The sequence below is a fragment of the Salvelinus fontinalis genome, chromosome 19 (genome assembly GCF_029448725.1).
Source record: "Salvelinus fontinalis isolate EN_2023a chromosome 19, ASM2944872v1, whole genome shotgun sequence".
Lineage (NCBI taxonomy): Eukaryota > Metazoa > Chordata > Actinopteri > Salmoniformes > Salmonidae > Salvelinus > Salvelinus fontinalis.
Genome location: NC_074683.1, coordinates 1805905 through 1828196, shown reverse-complemented (window position 1 = coordinate 1828196; position 22292 = coordinate 1805905). Strand labels below are relative to the sequence as shown.

Genomic DNA, 22292 nt, shown 5'->3' with positions numbered 1-22292 from the left:
TGGGTTAGAGACAGTCGGTGACTGGGCCAAGCCCTGGCGCTGCTGGATCATACAGACCTGGAGTGTGTCAGACAGACAGACAGACAGACAAAGAAAGACTAAGGGCTGTATTTGGTGTACAGTATTTTCCCACAGCTAAAACAGCAGACATGTCTGACTGCTTCTCAATATCAAATGTTTCTCAAAACGGAAAGTTACAGCATAATAATAACAATAATGACAGCAAGCCTGGCAAAGCGTAGCAACTTTCTGTGATAGAAATAAAACCCAGTTGTTAACTTTAATAAAAATCAGTGTAATTCAAAATGAATGAGTCGATTGTATCGTACGGGATTCGACTGCCAATGTAGATGTTTGGTGTGATGAGAGGTGAATGGAGAAGTGACACACACTGTCACTGTCAAACAGCCCACCTTAAGCCGCAAGCTCTGGCCCAGAGCATCCCAGTTCTAGGCACTGTCCTTTTTTTAAAGTACCCTATCCTAATCCTTAACCCTTACCTTAACCATTCTGAATGAATGTCTAAACTTAACTATATAAATCTGATGTTTATCCCTGTGGTCCTCCCCACCTCCCCCTCCCTTTGGACAAGCGTTGAATATTGAAGTTCCACCGTGATACCTTGTTGGGCATTACGTAGTATCAATAGCAATGAAGAGAAGAGAGGAGGCTACAGCTTATTGTTTGTGTAGACCCAGTGTTATATAAATCTGAGTCCTGGGCAGGTGTGTGGGAGTTGAGGGAGAGGACCACAGTCTGCCCTTTACCCCTCTCGGGCCCTCTGCCCTCAAACAACTTCCCCAATTAAGGGGGGTCAGACACACACACACACAGACACCGATACTCAGACACACTTGTCCCTCACCCAATCATTATTCTCAGGAATTTAGGGTTCCCCCTGCAAGTGCATGTGCACACACACATAGACACACACACCTGCCCTTCATTCTCCTGATATTGTTCTGGAAGCCCCCAGTCTTAGCTGTGCTAGCTGCCCTGCGAGACAATGTGTTGATGTCACTAGATCACTAAGCTCATAAGACTGGCAATCACAGATAGACTAAGTGGGATCTAAGAGGCTTGTCAATGTCAATTACGGTGCGTGTGGTTGCCTGTTTATTGCTGGTAAATGAGTTTTGTCTATGGAGTGGAGTATTGGCAGCTAACAGGCAATGACACCCAACGCTATATGAGGGATGCAGTGACAAAATGTTTTGTTTAGCTGCATTTCTGTCAAAGGGTACAGGGAACAGCAAAGTAGGAAAGCAGTGGAAAGAGAAGAAGAGAGCGAGAAAGGGAGAGACATACAGACATAAAAGTACTAAGGTTTGACCCAATGTGAACTAAATGGGGACAAAATGAGGATGACAGTCCAGCATAAACAAGGTGTGTGTGTGTGTGTGTGTGTGTGTGTGTGTGTGTGTGTGTGTGTGTGTGTGTGTGTGTGTGTGTGTGTGTGTGTGTGTGTGTGTGTGTGTGTGTGTGTGTGTGTGTGTGTGTGTGTGTGTGTGTGTGTGGTGTCTGTGTGTGTGTGTGTGTTGGCGTGTGGTTGTGTGTATAGTACCAGGTCGTGTTTTGTCTATTAGCCTTTAGCGGTGGTGGGCCAGGAGCTGCTGAACAGATCAGCAGTAAGCGTGGGGCAGGTGAACCAAGGTACAGGGTGGGGACGCTTCCTGACAAGGCTAATGTCTGTGTCTGTCTGTCCATCCAGCCGCCTGTCTGTCTGTCCGTCCAGGTGTCCGTCCGACCGTCCGAATGTCCGTCCATCCGTCCGAGTGTGTTTTATCGTGTGTGTGCCAATATGTCAGTGAGGATATGATGTTGGCGACAGAGGACCCGTCACAGAGGCATCTGTGTTGTTGCCAGATCCTGTGTCAGCTTCACTGACTGTGTGTGTGTGTGTGTGTGTGTGTGTGTGTGTGTGTGTGTGTGTGTGTGTGTGTGTGTGTGTGTGTGTGTGTGTGTGTGTGTGTGTGTGTGTGTGTGTGTGTGTGTGTGTGTGTGTGTGTGTGTGTGTGTGTGTTGGTGTGTGTGTGCTGTACGTGACAGAGGGGGTCCTATAGCCAGGAGCACGTGGGTTGACCTGGCAGCCCACTCCAATGTTATTCCCACACTACCAATACACACACACACACACACACACACACACACACACACACACACACACACACACACACACACACACACACACACACACACACACACACACACACACACACACACACACACACACACACACACACACACACACCGAGAACTCAGTTATTTTATTACACAGAGGATTAACCCAATACAAGCACAAACAGCCTCTAGCCAGACCCTTTCCTCTCCACCAGGAATGACTTTTCATTAAAACGAATTGCTCTCCCAACAAATTCTCTCATGACCGCAAAGCCACCGCCAGAGATGCTACATATTTTCATCTGTATTCATGTTTTTCTTTTCTTACCCCGAGATACTTTGCTTTTTATGGTTCTCCTGACAAAGGCATTGGTGTTGAGAGTGTTGGCCAGTTCCATTGGCTGGGGCAGCTTTGCTAATAGGCTTGGTGAGAGGCAGGGTTGGTGTGTGTTGGGGATGGGAGTGGTGCATGTTGAGGTGGGGTGTTTGTGTTTGTGTGTTTGTGTGTGTGTGTGTGTGTGTGTGTGTGTGTGTGTGTGTGTGTGTGTGTGTGTGTGTGTGTGTGTGTGTGTGTGTGTGTGTGTGTGTGTGTGTGTGTGTGTGTGTGTGTGTGTGTGTGTGTGTGTGTGGGCCGTGGCTCACTTCCCTGAGACTCTCTCAGTAAAAGAACTCCAGAGCAGGGTTTGGCATGCTCCAAAAGAGGAAATTATAATTTATAACAAAACAATACCCTGTATTATGTCAAAAGTCCTTCTTTAGCATTCTTCTTTGTATCTAAACAACTCTGCTAGGGTTTCCTCATTTGTACCAAAATCACAGAATGCATTACGTTCAATTAAACCCTTCCTCCCTTCTTCCATCCCTCCTTCCATCCCTCCTTCCATCCCTCCATTCCTCCATCCCAGTGTTTTTCTTTCTAGAGGGAATCATTAAAAACTTTAGAATTCCTCCTGTTAGGAATAGAAGTATCAGTTGGCCTGTTAAAATAAATACTCCCTAAGATGTTTAGCTGGCCAGTAACATGTGCTGCTACATGGTTTATACAGCACAGCAGACATCACAATCTGTTCTTACTGAGGGGAGCACTGGCAGCCTACCTCTACCTCTCAGACAGCCAGCCTTCACAGTTGTTTATCACAGTTATTTTAATATCACACATACCTGGCTGGCATAGCAACTGGTGTAATCACTGTCATCGTTGTCATAGTTATCATCGTAGTCATGGTTATCATAGTTAACATTATTGTCATAGTTATCATAGCTATTATCGTAGTCGTCATCATCGCCATCATCATCATCATCATCATCATCGTCATCATCCGATTCTGATTCAGAAAACTTTAACATCCTCAAGAGGCAAATCATTTTGCAGCAATCACATAAACAACATCCCATATTAAAAGGCCACACATACCAGTCAACAGGGTGGACACACCTACTCAAGGATTTTTCTTTATTTTACTATTTTCTACATTGTAGAATACTAGTGATGACATCAAAACTATGAAATAACACATATGGAATCATGTCCTCATGAGAGCCAGTTTCATCATAACGCTTGATGGTTTTTGCGACTGCACTTGAAGAAACTTTAAAAGTTCTTGAAATGTTCCGTATTGACTGACCTTTATATCTTGAATAAATGATGGACTGTCATTTCTCTATGCTTATTTGAGCTGTTCTTGCCATAATATAGACTTGGTATTTTACCAAATAGGGCTATCTTCTGTATACCACCCCTACGTTGTCACAACACAACTGATTGGCTCAAATGCATTAAGAAGGAAAGAAATTCCACAAATTAACTTTTAACAAGGCACACCTGTTAATTTAAATGCATTCCAGGTGACTACCTCATGAACCCTTTTTTGGTTACCACATGATTCCATATGTGTTATTTCATAGTTTTGTTGTCTTCACTATTATTCTACAATGTAGAAAATAGTAAAAGTAAAGAAAAATCCTTGAGTAGGTGTGTCCACCCTGTTGACTGGTATGTGTGGCCTTTTAATATGGGATGTTGTTTATGTGATTGCTGCAAAATGATTTGCCTCTTGAGGATGTTAGGTCTTCTCAAACTTTTGACCGCTAGTGTTTATTAATATATATTTTTGCAGTCGCAAAAACCATCAAGCATTATTATGAAACTGGCTTTCATATATATATATACAGTGGGGAGAACAAGTATTTGATACACTGCCGATTTTGCAGGTTTTCCTACTTACAAAGCATGTAGAGGTCTGTAATGTTTTATCATAGGTACACTTCAACTTTGAGAGACGGAATCTAAAACAAAAATCCAGAAAATCACATTGTATGATTTTTTAAGTAATTAATTTTGGTACAGATCCTTCAGGTTCCTTCAGTCTATGAGGAGCCAAGGAAAAGTCCAACGCGGGCATCTTTATAGGATAACTCAACGTCCAGAGCTCTTGTGATTTTCCCTCTCCTCAGTTAATAGATTGATTCATACCACTGATCAGTCAGGGATTCCACTCACCTGGTGTCCAGGTCTAAATCACTTCTCGATTAGAGGTGAAATATGTACGGTGCTTTAAAGAGTTGACCCATCTACCCTTCCTTTATTATTTCCCTCTATCCCTAGATCCAGACAGGCGATATGGAGAGGACCGGTGTGAGGACCCACAGACCAGACTGCAGCAGCACATTGGGCCCGGGCTAGGAGCTCCACGTCAATTCCATTAGAGAGAGGACAAGGGAAAGCCTCACTTTTTCACGTCAGTAAAGACAACAAGAAAGAGAGAAAAAAAGAAAGAAAAGTCACTCCCAGTGAGAAGAGAGACAAACAGACAAACAGAAAAAAAATAAGTGGACAGAGAGAAAGACAGAGGGTGTCCCTCTTTCGGACCTCTTTGTGTCACCTCTAAATTTCCTCCGTGCCTCTTGGACTTTACCCCACTACCCCCTAACTCCTGTCCCACCCACCCCAGCCCTCCCTGGCCCAAGTATGCGGACCCCAGCCCCCCTCTCTCCCTCCTCAGGGCTGGTGCTGTTGCTGGTTTTCTGCCCCCTATTGGTGGTAGTGCATGCCAGCAGCAGTAAGACAGAGAACGGACACAGCACACACCTGGGAGACACAGACCCAGACCGCTGTATGAGGCATCACTTCGTAGAGACCATCACACACCCCATCTACAAGTGTAACTCCAAGGTAAGCCGGCTGAATGTGCACACACTAGCATGTGCACACACACGCTCTCTCACACACGGACAAGGATACACTAGCAGATAGATAATGATAAAGGAGGTCAGATCTCCCTGTAAGTCAAAACACACGTGTGGGCGCACACACACACACACACACACACACACACACACACACACACACACACACACACACACACACACACACACGCATATACACACACTGTAAGCCAATCCTGTCATTCATCCCAGCTAACAAGCTGTTTTAGATAACAGCGCCAGTCCAGAGGTTTTACAGGATGTTTTACATGATAAATATCAGAACAAAAATCTGCTTCAAACCTCCAAACCAGACCCCTGGGACTACAGACAGGGAAACACAGCCAAAAGTCTGTCTGCTCTCTCTAACGAGTAGGTCTTTTCCTCTCTCTCTCTCATTTATTGATCACTGTCTATGTATTTTTTTTTCTCTCTCTCTCTCTCTCTCTCTCTCTCTCTCTCAATTCAATTCAATTCAATTTCAATGTAAGGGCGTTATTGGCATGGGAAACATATGTTAACATTGCCAAAGCAAGTGGATAATAAACAAAAGTAACAGAAGTTCAAAAAGAATAAAGACATTTCAAATGTCATATTATGTCTATATACAGTGTTGTGACAATATGCAAATAGCAATCTCTCTCTCTCTATCTCTCTCTCTCTCAGTGACCCCTGGCAGAAGTAGATAAATGCAGTCTGTTCAATCTCTCTGTGTGAGTTCCTCACCTAGGCCAAAATTAAAACGAGCCCCCACAGAGAGAGTAGCAAATGTCTGTAGTGTGGCCCACATCTAATACCTCACACACAACAGAAGCATGACTCACCTAAACCAGACCAGGCAGGGTGGGGGGGGGGGGGGGGTGGGTGGGTGGGGGGGGGGGGGGGGGGGGGGGGGGTTGAAAAAACACAAACAACCTGAGAGCACAGCAGGAAAGGGTGGCCCCAGCAGGAAAGGGTGGCCCCAGCAGGAAAGGGTGGGCCCAGCAGGAAAGGGTGGCCCCAGCAGGAAAGGGGGGCCACAGCAGGAAAGGGTGGCCCCAGCAGGAAAGGGTGGGCCCAGCAGGAAAGGGGGGCCACAGCAGGAAAGGGTGGCCCCAGCAGGAAAGGGGGGCCACAGCAGGAAAGGGTGGCCCCAGCAGGAAAGGGTGGGCCCAGCAGGAAAGGGTGGCCCCAGCAGGAAAGGGTGGCCCCAGCAGGAAAGGGGGGCCACAGCAGGAAAGGGGGGCCACAGCAGGAAAGGGGGGCCACAGCAGGAAAGGGGGGCCACAGCAGGAAAGGGTGGGCCCAGCAGGAAAGGGGGGCCACAGCAGGAAAGGGTGGCCCCAGCAGGAAGGGTGGGCCCAGCAGGAAAGGGGGGCCACAGCAGGAAAGGGTGGCCCCAGCAGGAAGGGTGGGCCCAGCAGGAAAGGGTGGGCCCAGCAGGAAAGGGTGGGCCTAGCAGGAAAGGGGGGCCACAGCAGGAAAGGGTGGCCCCAGCAGGAAAGGGTGGCCCCAGCAGGAAAGGGTGGCCCCAGCAGGAAAGGGTGGCCCCAGCAGGAAAGGGTGGCCCCAGCAGGAAAGGGTGGCCACAGCAGGAAAGGGAGAGATTGAAAACGTTTATTCCACTTTCCCCAATGCTCTCTCCACACTGCTACCATGAAAAAATAAATGCTCAAAACCAACCTCAAAACCAAATGCTTACCTGGCCCATCACTCCACCCTGGACCTGAACAGCCTTTAAGACCAGGTCCACCTCTACAAAGCAGCAGTCCCTACTTTTGCCAGGACCCTGAAAGACATGGCCCTCAACCGCAGTCCCAGCACCTCACACAGAAGTAACAGACCTACATCCAGACCACAGCAGTGCCAGGCACATGCCAGAATTGGACAAGAACCAGACACAGGGGGACAAGCACCTACCTGGAGGTGACAGCATTCCCTCCCAAATATGCCCCTCTAGACACAACTATGACGAAACAGCCCCCCAAAATTGGTCACAACTCCTACAGCTCTGTTGCACGCTGGGTCTGTACATAGTCAATGGTAGGCTTCGAGGGAACTCCTATGGGACTTCTACAACTCATCCCTTCCCAGTGGTACTGTAGATTACTTTATCACCGACCTCAACCCAGTCTCTCAGAGTGTTCATAATCAGCCTACTGATACCTTTATAAGATCATAGCAAAATCACAGTCTACTTGAAAAGAGCAACACTCAACCAAGAGGCATCAAAGCCCAACAAACTGCAGACTTTTAAGAAATGCTATAGATGAAAGGAAAGTAGTGTAGAAACCTACCAAAAAACATTTTGCCAACAAAATATCCAATCCCTTTTGGCAGTAGAAAGCCTAAACAGTAAATTTGACCTTTCAGCTTCCCTATCAAACCCCCACATTTCCAGCAAACAACCTAAGAAAATTAACAACAATTACAAATGGTTTGATGAATGCAAAACTCTAACAAAGAAATTAAGAAACATTTCCAACCAAAAACCCTTGTAAGAGCTGTCGCTCTCCTCATCCTCAGATGAGGTGAGGAGAGAAGGATCTTCTGACCAAAATGCGGAGTCTGGGAAATATGCCATCTTTATTATAAATTACAATGATGCAGATGGCAACACGAAAACTAAACAAAACACTTTCAAACTACAAAATAACAAAACGACGTAGAACGAAAACCTGAACATAAACTTACATAACTGGAACGTAAACTCACGAACAGGCAACAGACGACATCGAAACAAAACGAACAGCCAAACAGCTCCATATGTGAAAAAACATCGATAACGACACGAAGACATCACAAGAGACAATCACCCACAAACACACAGTGATAATGCCCTACCTAAATATGACTCTTGATTAGAGGAAAATGCAAACCACCTGCCTCTAATCAAGAGCCATACCAGGCACACCGAAACCAACATAGAAACAGATAACATAGACTGCCCACCCAAAACACATGCCCTGACCATAAACACATAAAAAACAACATAAAACAGGTCAGGACTGTTACAGTACCCCCCCCTCAAGATGCGCACGCCGGGCGCACAAGCACAAAGTCCAGGGGAGGGTCCGGGTGGGCAGTTGACCACGGTGGTGGTTCCGGCTCAGGACGCTGTCCCCATACCACCATAGTCACTCCCCTCTTCTTTCTACCCCTTCTAATGCCCACCCTAACACTACCTTCCCCTAAATAAACAGCTAGCACCAGGACAAGGGGCAGCACCGGGACAAGGGGTAGCACCGGGACAAGGGGCAGCACCAGAACAAGGGGCAGCACCAGGATAAGGACCATCACTGGGACAAGGGGCAGCACCGGGACAAGGGGCAGCACCGGGACAAGGGGCAGCACCGGGACAAGGGGCAGCACCGGGACAAGGGGCAGCACCGGGACAAGGGGCAGCACCGGGACAAGGGGCAGCACCGGGACAAGGGGCAACACCGGGACAAGGGGCAGATCCCGGCTGAAGGACTCTGGCAGGTCCTGTTTGGACGGCTCTGGCAGGTCCATGCTGGCTGACGGCTCTCTACGCTCATGGCAGGCTGACGGCTCTTGACGCTCATGGCAGGCTGACGGCTCTCGACGCTCATGGCAGGCTGACGGCTCTCGACGCTCATGGCAGGCTGACGGCTCTCGACGCTCATGGCGCTCTGACGGCTCTGGCTGCTCATGGCTCTCTGACGGCTCTGGCTGCTCATGGCTCACTGACGGCTCTGGCTGCTCATGGCTCTTTGACGGCTCTGGCTGCTCATGGCTCTCTGACGGCTCTGGCTGCTCATGGCTCTCTGACGGCTCTGGCTGCTCATGGCTCGCTGGCGGCTCTGGCAGATCCTGTCTGGTTGGCGGCTCTGGCAGATCCTGTCTGGTTGGCGGCTCTGGCAGATCCTGTCTGGTTGGCGGCTCTGGCAGATCCTGTCTGGTTGGCGGCTCTGGCAGATCCTGTCTGGTTGGCGGCTCTGGCAGATCCTGTCTGGCTGACGGCTCTAGCGGCTCCTGTCTGGCTGACGGCTCTAGCGGCTCCTGTCTGGCGGATGGCTCTGTAGGCTCATGGCAGACGGGCGGCTTTGCAGGCTCATGGCAGACGGGCGGCTTTGCAGGCTCATGGCAGACGGATGGCTCAGACGGCGCTGGGGAGACGGATGGCTCAGATGGCGCTGGAGAGACGGATGGCTCAGATGGCGCTGGGGAGACGGATGGCTCAGATGGCGCTGGGGAGACGGATGGCTCAGATGGCGCTGGGGAGACGGATGGCTCCGATGGCGCTGGGGAGACGGATAGCTCTGTAGGGAGGAGAAGGAGAGACAGCCTGGTGCGTGGTCTAGGCACCGGCTGCGCTGGAGAGGAGGAAACAGCAGGAGAGAGAACCCGGAGAGACAGCCTGGTACGGGGGGCTGCCACCGGAGGACTGGTACATGGAGGTGGCACCGGATATACCGGACCGTGAAGGAGGACACGTGCTCTTGAGCACCGAGCCTCCCCAACCCTACCAGGTTGAATGAACCCCGTAGCCCTGCCAGTGCGGCGAGGTGGAATAGCCCGCACTGGGCTATGCAGGCGAACCGGGGACACCACCTGTAAGGCTGGTGCCATGTACACCGGCCCGAGGAGACGTACTGGAGACCAGCTACGTTGGGCCGGCTTCATGGCACCCGGCTCGATGCCCAACCTAGCCCTCCCAGTGCGGCAAGGTGGAATAGCCCGCACTGGGCTAAGCACGCGTACTGGGGACACCGTGCGCTTTACCGCATAACACGGTGTCTTACCAGTACGACGCCTTCTATCTCCACGGTAAGCACGGGGAGTTGGCTCGGGTATCCTACCCGGCTTTACCACACTCCTCGTGTGCCCCCCCCCAAGAAATTTTTGGGTCTTACTCACGGGCTCCCAACCGCGTCGACGCGCTGCCTCCTCATACCAGCGCTCCTGGGCTGTGGCTGCCCTCTTCTCCTCCTTAGGACGGCGATATTCCCCTGGTTGAGCCCAAGGTCCTCTACCGTCCAATATCTCCTCCCAAGTCCAGAAATCCTTATTGCTCCGTCGAGCATTCCCATACCGCTTGGTCTCTGTATTTTGGTGGGTGATTCTGTAAGAGCTGTCGCTCTCCTCATCCTCAGATGAGGTGAGGAGAGAAGGATCTTCTGACCAAAATGCGGAGTCTGGGAAATATGCCATCTTTATTATAAATTACAATGATGCAGATGGCAACACGAAAACTAAACAAAACACTTTCAAACTACAAAATAACAAAACGACGTAGAACGAAAACCTGAACATAAACTTACATAACTGGAACGTAAACTCACGAACAGGCAACAGACGACATCGAAACAAAACGAACAGCCAAACAGCTCCATATGTGAAAAAACATCGATAACGACACGAAGACATCACAAGAGACAATCACCCACAAACACACAGTGATAATGCCCTACCTAAATATGACTCTTGATTAGAGGAAAATGCAAACCACCTGCCTCTAATCAAGAGCCATACCAGGCACACCGAAACCAACATAGAAACAGATAACATAGACTGCCCACCCAAAACACATGCCCTGACCATAAACACATAAAAAACAACATAAAACAGGTCAGGACTGTTACAACCCTGAGAACCAGAAAACCTGAGCCTACGCCTTCACTGTGGTACAACACTAAAACAACACAGAAATACACCAAGAAAAAAGAAGGAACAGCACGTCAGAAACCAGCTCAATGTAATCGAAGAATCCATAGAATTGAACCACTTCTGGAAAAATTGGAACACACTTCACAAACAACAACACGAAGAGCTAATCAAATCTAATTTTATTTGTCACATGCGCCCAATACAACAGGTGTAGACCTTACAGTGAAATGCTAACTTACAAGCCCTTAACCAACAACGCAGTTAAGAAAATACGTAAAAAAAGTAAGAGATAACAATAACAAATAATTAAAGAGAAGCATTAAGTAACAATATTGTTGATATATTCAGGGGTTACCGGTACAGAGTCAATGTGCAGGGGGCACCGGTGTCGAGGTAATTGAGGTAATATGTACATGTAGGTAGAGTTATTAAAGTGACTATGCATAGATAATAACAGAGAGTAGCAGCAGCGTAGAAGTGGTTTCATGAAATGTGTTTCCATTGCCGAGCAGCCACACACAAGCCTAAGAACACCATGCACAATGCCAAGCATCAGCTGGAGTGGTGTAAAGGTTGCCACCATTGGACTCTGGAGCAGTGAAAACACATTCTATGGAGTGATGAATCATGCTTCACCATCTGGCAGTTGGACGAATCTGGGTTTGGCGGATGCCCGAATGCATTGTGCCAACTGTAAAGTTGGGCGAAGGAGGAATAATGGTCTGCGGCTGTTTTTCATGGTCCGGGCTAGGCCCCTTAGTTCCAGTGAAGGGAAATCTTAATGCTACAGCATACAATGACACTCTAGATGATTCTGTGCCTCCAACTTTGTGGCAACAGTTTGGGGAAGGCCCTTTCCTGTTTCAGAATGACAATTCCCCCGTTCACAAAGCGAGGTCCATACAGAAATGGTTTGTCGAGATCAGTGTGGAAGAACTTGACCACAACCCCAACACCTTTGGGATGAATTAGAACGCCTACTGCCTGCCAGGCCTAATCGCCCAACATCAGTGCCCGACCTCAGTAATGCTCTTGTGGCTGAATGGAAGTAAGTTCCCGCAGCAATGTTCCCGCAGCACCACAGGTAACTTCCCCAAAGCTGTGAACGATCTGAGAGACAGGGCAAGAAGGGCTTTCTACGCCATCAAAAGGAACATAACATTCAACATCCCAAATAGAATCTGGCTAGAAATATTTGAATTGGTTATAGAATCCATTGCCCTCTATAACTGTGAGGTCTGGGGTCCACTCGCCAACCAAGAAGTCACAAAATGGGACAATAACCTAATGCCCTCTATAACTGTGAGGTCTGGGGCCGACATCCAAGCTGAGCTATCACACAGAGATGCGTGTCGACATCTGGGTGTCCGAAGGGGGAATGAGAAAAGTAAGTTGAGTGTCATCTGCATAGCAATGATAAGAGAGACCTTATGAGGATATGACGGAGCCGAGTGACTTGGTGTAAAGAGAAAAGAGGAGAGGGCCTAGAACCGAGCCCTGGGTGACACCAGTGTGAGAGTAACTGGTATGAGTGATAGAAATTGGCTTTAGCAGCGGATACAAAGGAAGAGAAGGTAGAGAGGAGGGAGTGGAAGGATGATAGGTCCTCCGGAAGTTTAGTTTTCCTCCATTTTTGCTTAAACACTCAACCACGGAGCAGAATGGGAGGGCCGAACTTGCCGGGAAGAAATGAGACAGTGCAAGGCATAGGATGTGGAAAGGGAGGAGAGTTGGGTTGAAGAGAGAATCAGGAGACAGGAGGGAGAAGAATTTAGCAGAAGAGAGAGATGATAGGATAGAAGCGGAGAGAGTAGTGTAGGAGAGAGAGAGCAAATATTGCTACGGCACCTGATCATCTGGGTAGAGGCTGAGTGGTTTGGGTTGGAGGAAATGGAGACATAGAAGGAAACTAAGTAGTGATCAGAGACCTGGAGGGGGGTTACAGTGAGATTAGTAGGCGAACAGCCTCTAGTAAAGATGAGGTCAAGAGTATTGCCTGCCTTGTGGGTGGTAGGGGACCGGGAAAGGGTGAAGTCAAAAGGGGCAAGGAGGGGAAAGAGAGAGTTGGTTAGAAATTAACTGAAGGCAGAAGTCGGGAGGTTGAAGTTGCCAAGTACGAAGAGCGGCGAGCCATCATCAGGAAATTAGTTTTTCAAGGTGTCAAGGTCATTGACAAGCTCATAACATTTGAAATGTCTCTATTCTTTTGAAACATTTTTGTGTAATGTTTACTTTCTGATTGGTTATTTAACATTTGTTTATTGTCTATTTCACTTGCTTTGGCAATGTAAACATATGTTTCCCACGCCAGTAAATCCCTTTGAATTGAATTGAAATTGAGAGGGTGATGGGGGAAGGCAGAGATAAAGAGAGAGGGGGAGAGATAGAGACAGAGAGAAGGGAGACAGAGACAGAAAGAGAGAGAGGGAGACAGAGACAAAGTGAGAGGTGAGAGAGAGGTCTAATAGAAACAAAGAATAGAAAGATAGAAAGAAAAGGGGTGGAGAGGGAAAGAGAAAAATTTGTGTGGCAAACAGGCGCTGAGTAACATATGATGGAGTTTTCTGCTCCCTTTCTGAGGTATAAGGCATGTGGACTATGCAACACGCAGTCCATGGTTTGACACTGAGGATCTGTAGTGAGGAGTGAGTGATAGTGACAGTTCCTGCTGTAAAGGAGTGTTAATGAGTGTAAGTGATCCCTTGTTGGGCTTAGGGCCGGGCCCAGAGTGACACAGGGGTTCCTAGGGGACTGTTTGTGGAGGAGGACCTCTCTCTGTCCCACATATACAGTGCATTCAGAAAGTATTCAGACCCCTTGACTTTTTCCACATGTTACGTTACAGCCTTATTCTAAAATTGATTAAAATGTTTTTTTCAATCAATGTACACACAATACACCATAATGACAAAGCAAAAGCCCTGTCCGGCTCAGCCGACCACTGCAGCCGCACCGGTCCCCCCTTCAGCAGTGTGCTTACTTTGTTGAAGAACTTTGGCAGTGATTACAGCCTCGAGTCTTCTTGGGTATGACGCTACAAGCTTGGCACACCTATATTTGGGGAGTTTCTCCCATTCTTCTCTGCAGATCCTCTCAAGTTTTGTCAGGTTGGATGGGGAGCGTCGCTGCACAGCTATTTTCAGTTCTCTTCATAGATGTTCGATCGGGTTCAAGTCCGGGCTCTGGCTGGGCCACTCAGCCACTTGTTCTGAAGCCTCTTCTGTGTTGTCTTGGCTGTGAGGTAATGGGAGCTGCTACCTGACCAAAACCCCGGATAAACCTCCGGTAGTAAGGATCTCTCTGTACTTTGCTCCGTTCATCTTTCCCTCGATCCTGACTAGACTCCCATCTCCACAGAGGAACTCTGGAGCTCTCTCAGAGTGACCATCGGGTTCTTAGTCACCTCCCTGACCAAGGCCATTCTCCCCCGATTGCTCATTTTGGCCGGGCGGATAGTTTCAGGAAGAGTCTTGTGGTTCCAAACTTCTTCCATTCAAGAATGATGAAGGCCACTGTGTTCTTGGGGACCTTCAATGCTGCAGAAATGTTTGGGTACCCTTCCCCAGATCTGTGCAGCAACATAATCCTCTCTCGGAAGTCTACGGACAATTCCTTCGACCTCATGACTTGGTTTTTGCTCTAACATGCACTGTCAACTGTGGGACCTTATATAGACAGGTGTGTGCCTTTCCAAATCATGTCCTATCAATTGAATTTACCACAGGTGGACTCCAATCAAGTTGTAGAAACATCTCACGGATGATCAATGGAAACAGGATGCTCCTGAGCTCAATTTCGAGTCTCATAGCGAAGGGTCTGAATACTTATGTAAATAAGGTATTTCTGTTTTTTATTTTTTATACATTTGCAAACATTTCTAAAAACCTGTTTTTGCTTTGTCATTATTGGGTATTGTGTGTAGATTGATGAGGACAAAAATGAAGTGAATCCATTTTAGAAAAAGGCTGTAACGTAACAAAATGTGGAAAATAGGAAGGGGTCTGAATACTTTCCCAATGCACAGTATGCAACAGTGCCTAAGTAGGTGCATGTGTATCTGTAAGTTTGACTGGGAAGGCGGAAAGTTTTTGCAAGGGGAAGGAGCCTTGATCTGCTGCCCAGCTGTCAACTTGCCATGGTCTTCTGAATCTCAATCCTCCTCTGCCCATTCTCCCCTCTTCTCCCCCCTCCACACACACACAAAGCCTTCCAACCTCTCTCTGTGAAAATACCTAAAACTCTTCCTAGCTGATAGCTCACTGTCTAGTCCTCAGCTATTGTAATGAGGACACGTTCCTAAAGTGGCTGCTAACTCCCTTGCAGTCGTCGCCGGCAAGTGTGTGTGTGTCATATCCCCTATCCCCAGACAGGCTATATCCAGAGGGAGAGAAAGACCGAGAGAGAGAACGAGAGACAGAAAGATATCCAAAACCCTGGCCCCAGATGAGCTATTGTAAGAGAGGGTGACATCGGTGGCGACACGAGGCAGCTGACAGGGAACATGACACAGGAGTCCACTTGCGGACACGACAGCAATGTGTGTGTGTGTGTGTATGTGTGTTTGTGTGTGTACTGGTAAGTGTGTTTGAGTGATGATTCACTGTTGAGGCATCAGAGGGTGTGCATGTGTGTTTGTGTCTGTCTGTGTGTGTGTGTGTGTGTGTGTGTGTGTGTGTGTGTGTGTGTGTGTGTGTGTGTGTGTGTGTGTGTGTGTGTGTGTGCGTGCGTGCGTGCGTGCGTGCGTGCGTGCGTGCGTGCGTGCGTGCGTGCGTGTGTGCGTGCGTGCGTGTGTGCAATAGAAAGTGGTCACATCACAGGCAGGCCATCACGTCTAGATGAGGATCAGTAGAACACAAAGAAAAGGGTCAGCCATGTTCTGCAGCGTGGTGTTCTTCTGACAGACAAACACACAGAAAGGATGGTAATTGTTAGTAATTAACAAGATCACTCATTAGAGCTATGATACTGTGTGTTTGTGTCACTGCTGTTAGTCTGCTGAGAGATCAGGGAGCTAACGCAAGTCTCAGGCGAGGTTACTCATGTGATTTACGTGTGTGTGGTGTGTGTGTGTGTGTGTGTGTGTGTGTGTGTGTGTGTGTGTGTGTGTGTGTGTGTGTGTGTGTGTGTGTGTGTGTGTGTGTGTGTGTGTGTGTGTGTGTGTGTGTGTGTGTGTGTGTGTTTTTGTGTGTGCGTGTGCGTGTGTGTGAGTGTGCGTGTGACTAACCCTGAGCTTTCCAGCCTGACTCCTATCACAGCAGGCGCAAGGCCACAGACTGGGAGTTATACTACAGGCTGTAGATTACAGTAGAGAATACAAAGCCTGACTGTGACATGACCTATAGTATATAGACATCAGCTCCTTGAACAGGATAACATAACTTTATTGTTTTCTAAACTCCCTTTAAGTGTATGTTTTCTCCCCTCTCCCCTCACTCCTCCTATCTTCCCCTTTCCCCTCATCCTCCCCTCTCCTCTCCTCCTCTCCAGATGGTGTTGCTGGCTCGGTGTGAGGGCCACTGCAGCCACACGTCCCGCTCCGACCCTCTCATCTCCTTCAGTTCGGTGTTGAAGCAGCCCTTTAAGAACACCTGTTTCTGCTGCAGGCCCCACACCTCCAAGCTGAAGGCTGTGAGGCTCCGCTGTGCCGGAGGAACACGCATCACCGCCACCTACCGCTACATCCTTGCCTGCAACTGTGAGGAGTGCAGCTGAGCAGAGAAAATAACATTTTAGAACACTTTAGAACTCTAGAAACGCTAGAACCGGCTCTTTGAGAGTTTCTACCCCTGTGAGTCTGCAGCTATAAGGAGTGGAATCCTAGAACTCGAGAATTTGAAGAACCCACACCTTTGTAGAACCCGTGAGTCTAGACCTGACCAATGGAACAAGACAGTGTTTTTGTCCCTGTATGATGATTCAAGTGCCCTAACTTCTCCGCTGGCCTTCATCTGCAAGTAGTGGAACCCTTAGCACCCTATCGAACTCTAAAACCTGTGAGTCTAGGCCCAACCCATGGACGCATATAGAACCATCATGCTTGTTGGCGACAATGACTCCAGTGCCCCAACTGCTATCTGACCATAACTGTAAAAGCCCTGGACTTTTGGAACAGGGATATTGGGGAGGGGGAGTTAAGAATCATTGAGGAACCCCATGTACAATTTCATGGTTCTACTTGTGTTTCTAGGCCTGACTGAGAAGTCAGTCATGAGAACCTTAATTCTCGTTCGTGACTCTTTGTCAAACTGCTTTTTTACAATCCTAAATTCAATACCTATCAATCTGGATCGAACTGCAAGACTCTGAGACCTGAGTTCCTATTCCTCTTCCAGTGGCTCAGTCCCCAACCGATGACCAATTAGGAACCCTGATCCCCAATTCTGTGTGTCTAGAACAAGCAGAACAATCAGTTCCTCAAGGTTCCCTGAAAGAGTAATTTCTGCTAATCCATCCAGGGTAGATGCGATTCCCCCGCATCCCATACAACCCTCCATTCCCTCCCATGAATTTAGACCCTAAACAACGAACTGCTTTTAGGGTTTCAGCCAACCTCTCACCAGTCATTACAGGCAAAAAACAACCCACATCCACACACACATCCCCTCTCTTACTACACACACTCTCTCACCAGTCACCCATCATTACAGGCATCAATAAAGATATGGTGCCAACGTCATAAAAACCCACCAGTGCCCAACAACACAACAACAAATGCTTTAAAGGCCCAAATCAGCCATTTTTATATCAATATCAAATAATTTTTGGGTTAACAATTAAGTACCTTACTGTAACAGATTTACATTAAAATTATCAAAAATAGCTTTTTAGCAAAAAAAAATATTTCTCAAGCAAGAATTTTGCCTGGACTGTCTGGGGGTGGTCTGAGTGGGGAGAGGGAAATTTATTGGCAGAGAGGTTTGGAACTTTCTTTGATGTTGGTCTATTAACCAATTTACCGCAGGGTGATGTCACCATGGAAAGCCCAAACTCCTATCCATGCAAAAATGCTGTTAAGGTTCCGTGTAGATTGTATTTTCAACCAGCAACTATCAGGAAATAACAGTGATTTAAAAAAAAAAAAATCACACTTCTACAGTGTTAGTTTCAACAGCTGTTGTACAATATGATATGAAACACAGGGGAAACTACATTTTGACTGCACTGGGCCTTTAAAAGCAGCATGGGACAGAACAGGCCATGTATCCTACAATATATGCTGTATGTGTATTAACTGTTTTTAACTGCACCGGAGCCCCGTCTCCTAGCCAGACCATAAACATTTAGCACACTCAAACCCAGCCTTTCATCTATCTGTGTAAAACATGACTCTCAGAGGATAGACTCTTACAAAATGACTAGCAGCAGAGAGGCAGCAGAGTGGAGTATCCGGAGGGGCATTCTGTTGATGGGAAGCCATTTTATGGAGTTGCATATACTCTCTAAAGGGAAAGGGTCTGTCAATGCTTATGTTAAATACTCTGTGCAACTGACAATATGGTTGTTGTTGATGTTGAAACTATTAATATTATTTTCATGCCAGAGTTTATGATTACTGACATGTTTTGTTATCAGTAAGTGTTACTACTTTACTAATGATGTAATTTCAATACAAGGGGTTAGATACTTTGAGAAAGGAAACGTGTACGGCTTGTGCTGCTCACCAGTCACAATTCAAAAACATCATTTTGACTTACTCTGGATATGTGCATGTTCTTCTTTAGTGCATTTAAGACAGTCCCAAACCATTGAATGTATCAGGAGTCAACTATTGTATTTAGCAGGTTACATTTGGGGGAGGGTTACATTTTGGAATAGAGTGGAATGGACACAAACACACAGGCGCACACACACACACACACACACTCACTCACTCCTCTGAAATGCCTTTGTTCTTTGCTATGGCCTCAAACTGTACCCTCCCCTATGAAATCATACAATTTACTGGTCTGAGGACTTTTTAATGCAGCTCTCTGCTGACAGCACAACTGGCTGCTTCACACATGAACATAATAAAACACTCTTCCTTTGTTTCTAGAGATTGATCTGTCCCTCACTGGTTGTCTCCTCTCTGTGTGTCTCCTTCATCAGCACACGCACACAGTTCCATGCCGTGAACCTGTGGGTATAATTATGTGGGGATTGAATTGACAGCAAGACAGAGGAGCAACATAATGCTTGTCACACTGACGCTAACAATGTTCTTATGGCTGCCCTAAAAGTGGCATATGAATGAGCTGTTTGGCAATGCAAGCAGCCATGATCACACACACACATACACACACACATTCACACACAGTGCTGCAGTTCTAATAACAGAAACAACACGCTCACATGTCATCATCAAATATAGAATTCATTTTAGCCCCTCCAGGAATTCTTGGGTTGGAATGTTTCCAGGTGGAGACAATAAGGCACATATGGTATTTTCATAACCCTTCAAATCATTGATTTATATTACAATCTTTGACTTTTTCCTCACAACGGTGATAATCATAACCATTCAACGTTCAATAAAAATCATACAAAGGAAATTATCATTCATAGCCATATGTTTCTAATTGGATGATGACTTCACATCACTCTGCTCACTGTGATGCTTTTTAGATGGTCCAAGACACAACAGGATCCATTTGGCCTGTCGCTGCAGGGTTTGGTTGTTGGATCCAATATTTTAGTTTGAATCATATAGCACATTTGGACACAACCAAAGGTCTTTATATTAGACATGAAGATCAAAGGTACTATAGTGGTGAACTATGCCAGGTAAAAAGTGGATGTGGTAAAATGAGTGGATGTGTTGGGTGCTCCCTGCATTCGGAAAGTATTCAGACCCCTTCCCCTTTTCCAAATTTTGTTACGTTACAGCCTTTTTCTAAAATTGATTAACAAAAAATCCTCATCAATCTATACACAATGCCCCATAATGACAAAGCAAAAATTGGTTTTTAGAAAAAAAAATGCAAATGTTTTACTTTTTACTTATTACTTATTTACATGAGTATTCAGACCCTTTGCTATGAGACTCGAAATAGAGCTCAGGTACATCCTATTTCCATTGGGAGAGGGCCCTAGGGGAGAAGGCCCTTAGTCAGGGAGATGCGCTGACACTCAAAACACGGGCACCTCAGGGGTGTGTGCTTTGTCCCCTTCTGTACTCCCTGTTCACAACACAACTGCATTGCCGTGCAAGACTCCAACACTATCATTAAGTTTGCTGACCACACAACAGTGCTAGGCCGGATAACCAACGACAAAAGAGACAGCCTATATGGAGGAGGTCAGAGACCTGACAGTGTGGTGCCAGGACAACAACCTCTCACTCAACGTCAGCAAGACAAAGGAGCTGATCGTGGACTACAGGAAATGGAGGGCCGAGCACGCCATCCACATCGACAGGGATGTAGTGGAGAGGGTCAAGAGCTTCAAGTTCCTCTATGTCCACTTCAGTAAAGATCTAGAATGGTCCACAATACACACACCAAAACAGTAAAGAAGAGGACATGAAAATGCCTCTTCCCCCTCAGGAAGCTGAAAAGATTTGGCATGGGCCCTCTGATCCTCAAAAAGTTCTAAAGCTGCGCCACAGAGAACATATTGACTGGCTGCATCACCACTTGGTATGGCAACTACTTGGCATCCGACTGCAAGGCGCTACAGAGGATACTGCGTACGGTCTAGTACATCACTAGGGTCGAGTTCCCTGCAATCCAGGACCTCTATACCAGGCGATGTCAGAAGGCCCTATACATTTTCAAAGACTCCAGCCATCCAAATCCTAGACTGTTCTTTCTACTATCGCACGCCAAGTGGTACCGATGCAAGCCTGGAACCGACTGGACCCTGAACAGCTTCTACTCCCCAGGTCATAAGACTGATACATTGTTTGTTAAATAGTTAACCAAATAGCTTCCCTCATTATCTGCATTGACCCTTTTTGCACTAACTTTTTTTACTCATCACATATGCTGTTGCTACTGTTTATTATGTATCCTGCTGCCAAGTCACTTCCTTCATAGTTATATGTACCTCAATTACCTTGTACCCCTGCACATCGACTCATTACTGGCACCCTGTGTATATAGCCAAGTTATCATTACTCATTGTGTGTTTATCATTACTTGTATTGTTACGTGTTATTTTATCTCTCTCTGCATTGTGGAGAACGGCCCATAGGTAAGCATTTCACTGTTAGTCTACACCTGTTGTTTATGACGCATGTGACGAATAACATTTGATTTGATATACAGTGGATCAATAGGAAGATAACAGGTGGAATGCTGAACGTGAGAGAGAACATGGATTGAGTGTGTTAATGTTATTAAACTTGAGCAAAATAACCTGCATTTATATTATTTCTCATTTGTATTTCTCGAAGTTACAGAAGATATGGTACAATTCTCTTCATTACAGCATCAACCCATCCATCACCGTCATCTGTCGTTACTGAAAATATACAATCATCTTAAATTGTATTTCCAGTATATAGTCAACAAGAAAAACAAGTTACAACCCACCCTCTATAGCCCAGTCCAGAAACAACCCTTTGCCTCTTTATCTTATGTTGTTGTAGCCCTGAAGGAGATATTAGAGGTGTAAGCGATATGACAAAGCTCTCCTAAATTCATCGGAAGGCTTAGAGTAGCCATCCTCAAACATTTTGCTTACACCTATCTGGTCTTTTCAGAGCTGGTAACACCAAAGCTGTATAGGGATATGGATTATTTTTGGACTGGGTACTTGAATTGAATCCTGTTGTCCAGAGTAAAAGGTATTGTGGGACATCATCGCCCTCTGTTGAACCATTGGAATACACACAACTGTTGAATAAACTCCACTCTTAAACATTGCCTGCAGTTTTGGGCAACTCTGTCCATTAACTAAATCTAAATCTTCATACAATATTTCTGGATCATTTTCTAACCTTACTATGGTCTCACTGGAATTGATCCCCAACTCTGACAGCTACATTCTATCTCCTCTGTCTTTGCATGTCACAATGGTTTGGTATACTCCTATTGTATTTTTACATCAACCCAAACTAAAGACTTCTACTCAACTATCTAACTACAGCCAACCCAGCCGTCCACGGCATAAACTATTAGCACCTCTACACATTCTCAGTAAACAGTGATAGCTCACCTGAAAGGCAATGGTATTGCTCTTTTTACATAATAAATGTCTAATACGTGATGCATTTATCAAAGCAAATTCATAATTTGCATTCTAATAAACAATGATAACACCTCGCAAACGGGAGAAACCAAATGATTTCCATGCATTCACCTAGATATATAGTATCTTCATTTGATTATATTCTCACAGCAGGAAAATAATTCTGCAGCAACAGGACATGTGAA

General features: G+C 46.5%; 1 protein-coding gene across 1 annotated transcript in view; it reads left to right on the top strand.

The window, feature by feature from the left end:
- The window catches only part of ndp (norrin cystine knot growth factor NDP), a 27004-nt gene extending 8021 nt beyond the window's left edge, over nucleotides 1-18983 (top strand). The window contains exons 2-3 of the mRNA XM_055870327.1: nucleotides 4727-5293; nucleotides 16423-18983. Coding sequence (XP_055726302.1) covers nucleotides 5090-5293; nucleotides 16423-16647 — 429 coding nt within the window. The 5' untranslated portion in view covers nucleotides 4727-5089 and the 3' untranslated portion in view covers nucleotides 16648-18983. The remainder of the gene's footprint in view (nucleotides 1-4726; nucleotides 5294-16422) is intronic.
- The last annotated feature ends 3309 nt before the right edge of the window (nucleotides 18984-22292 follow it).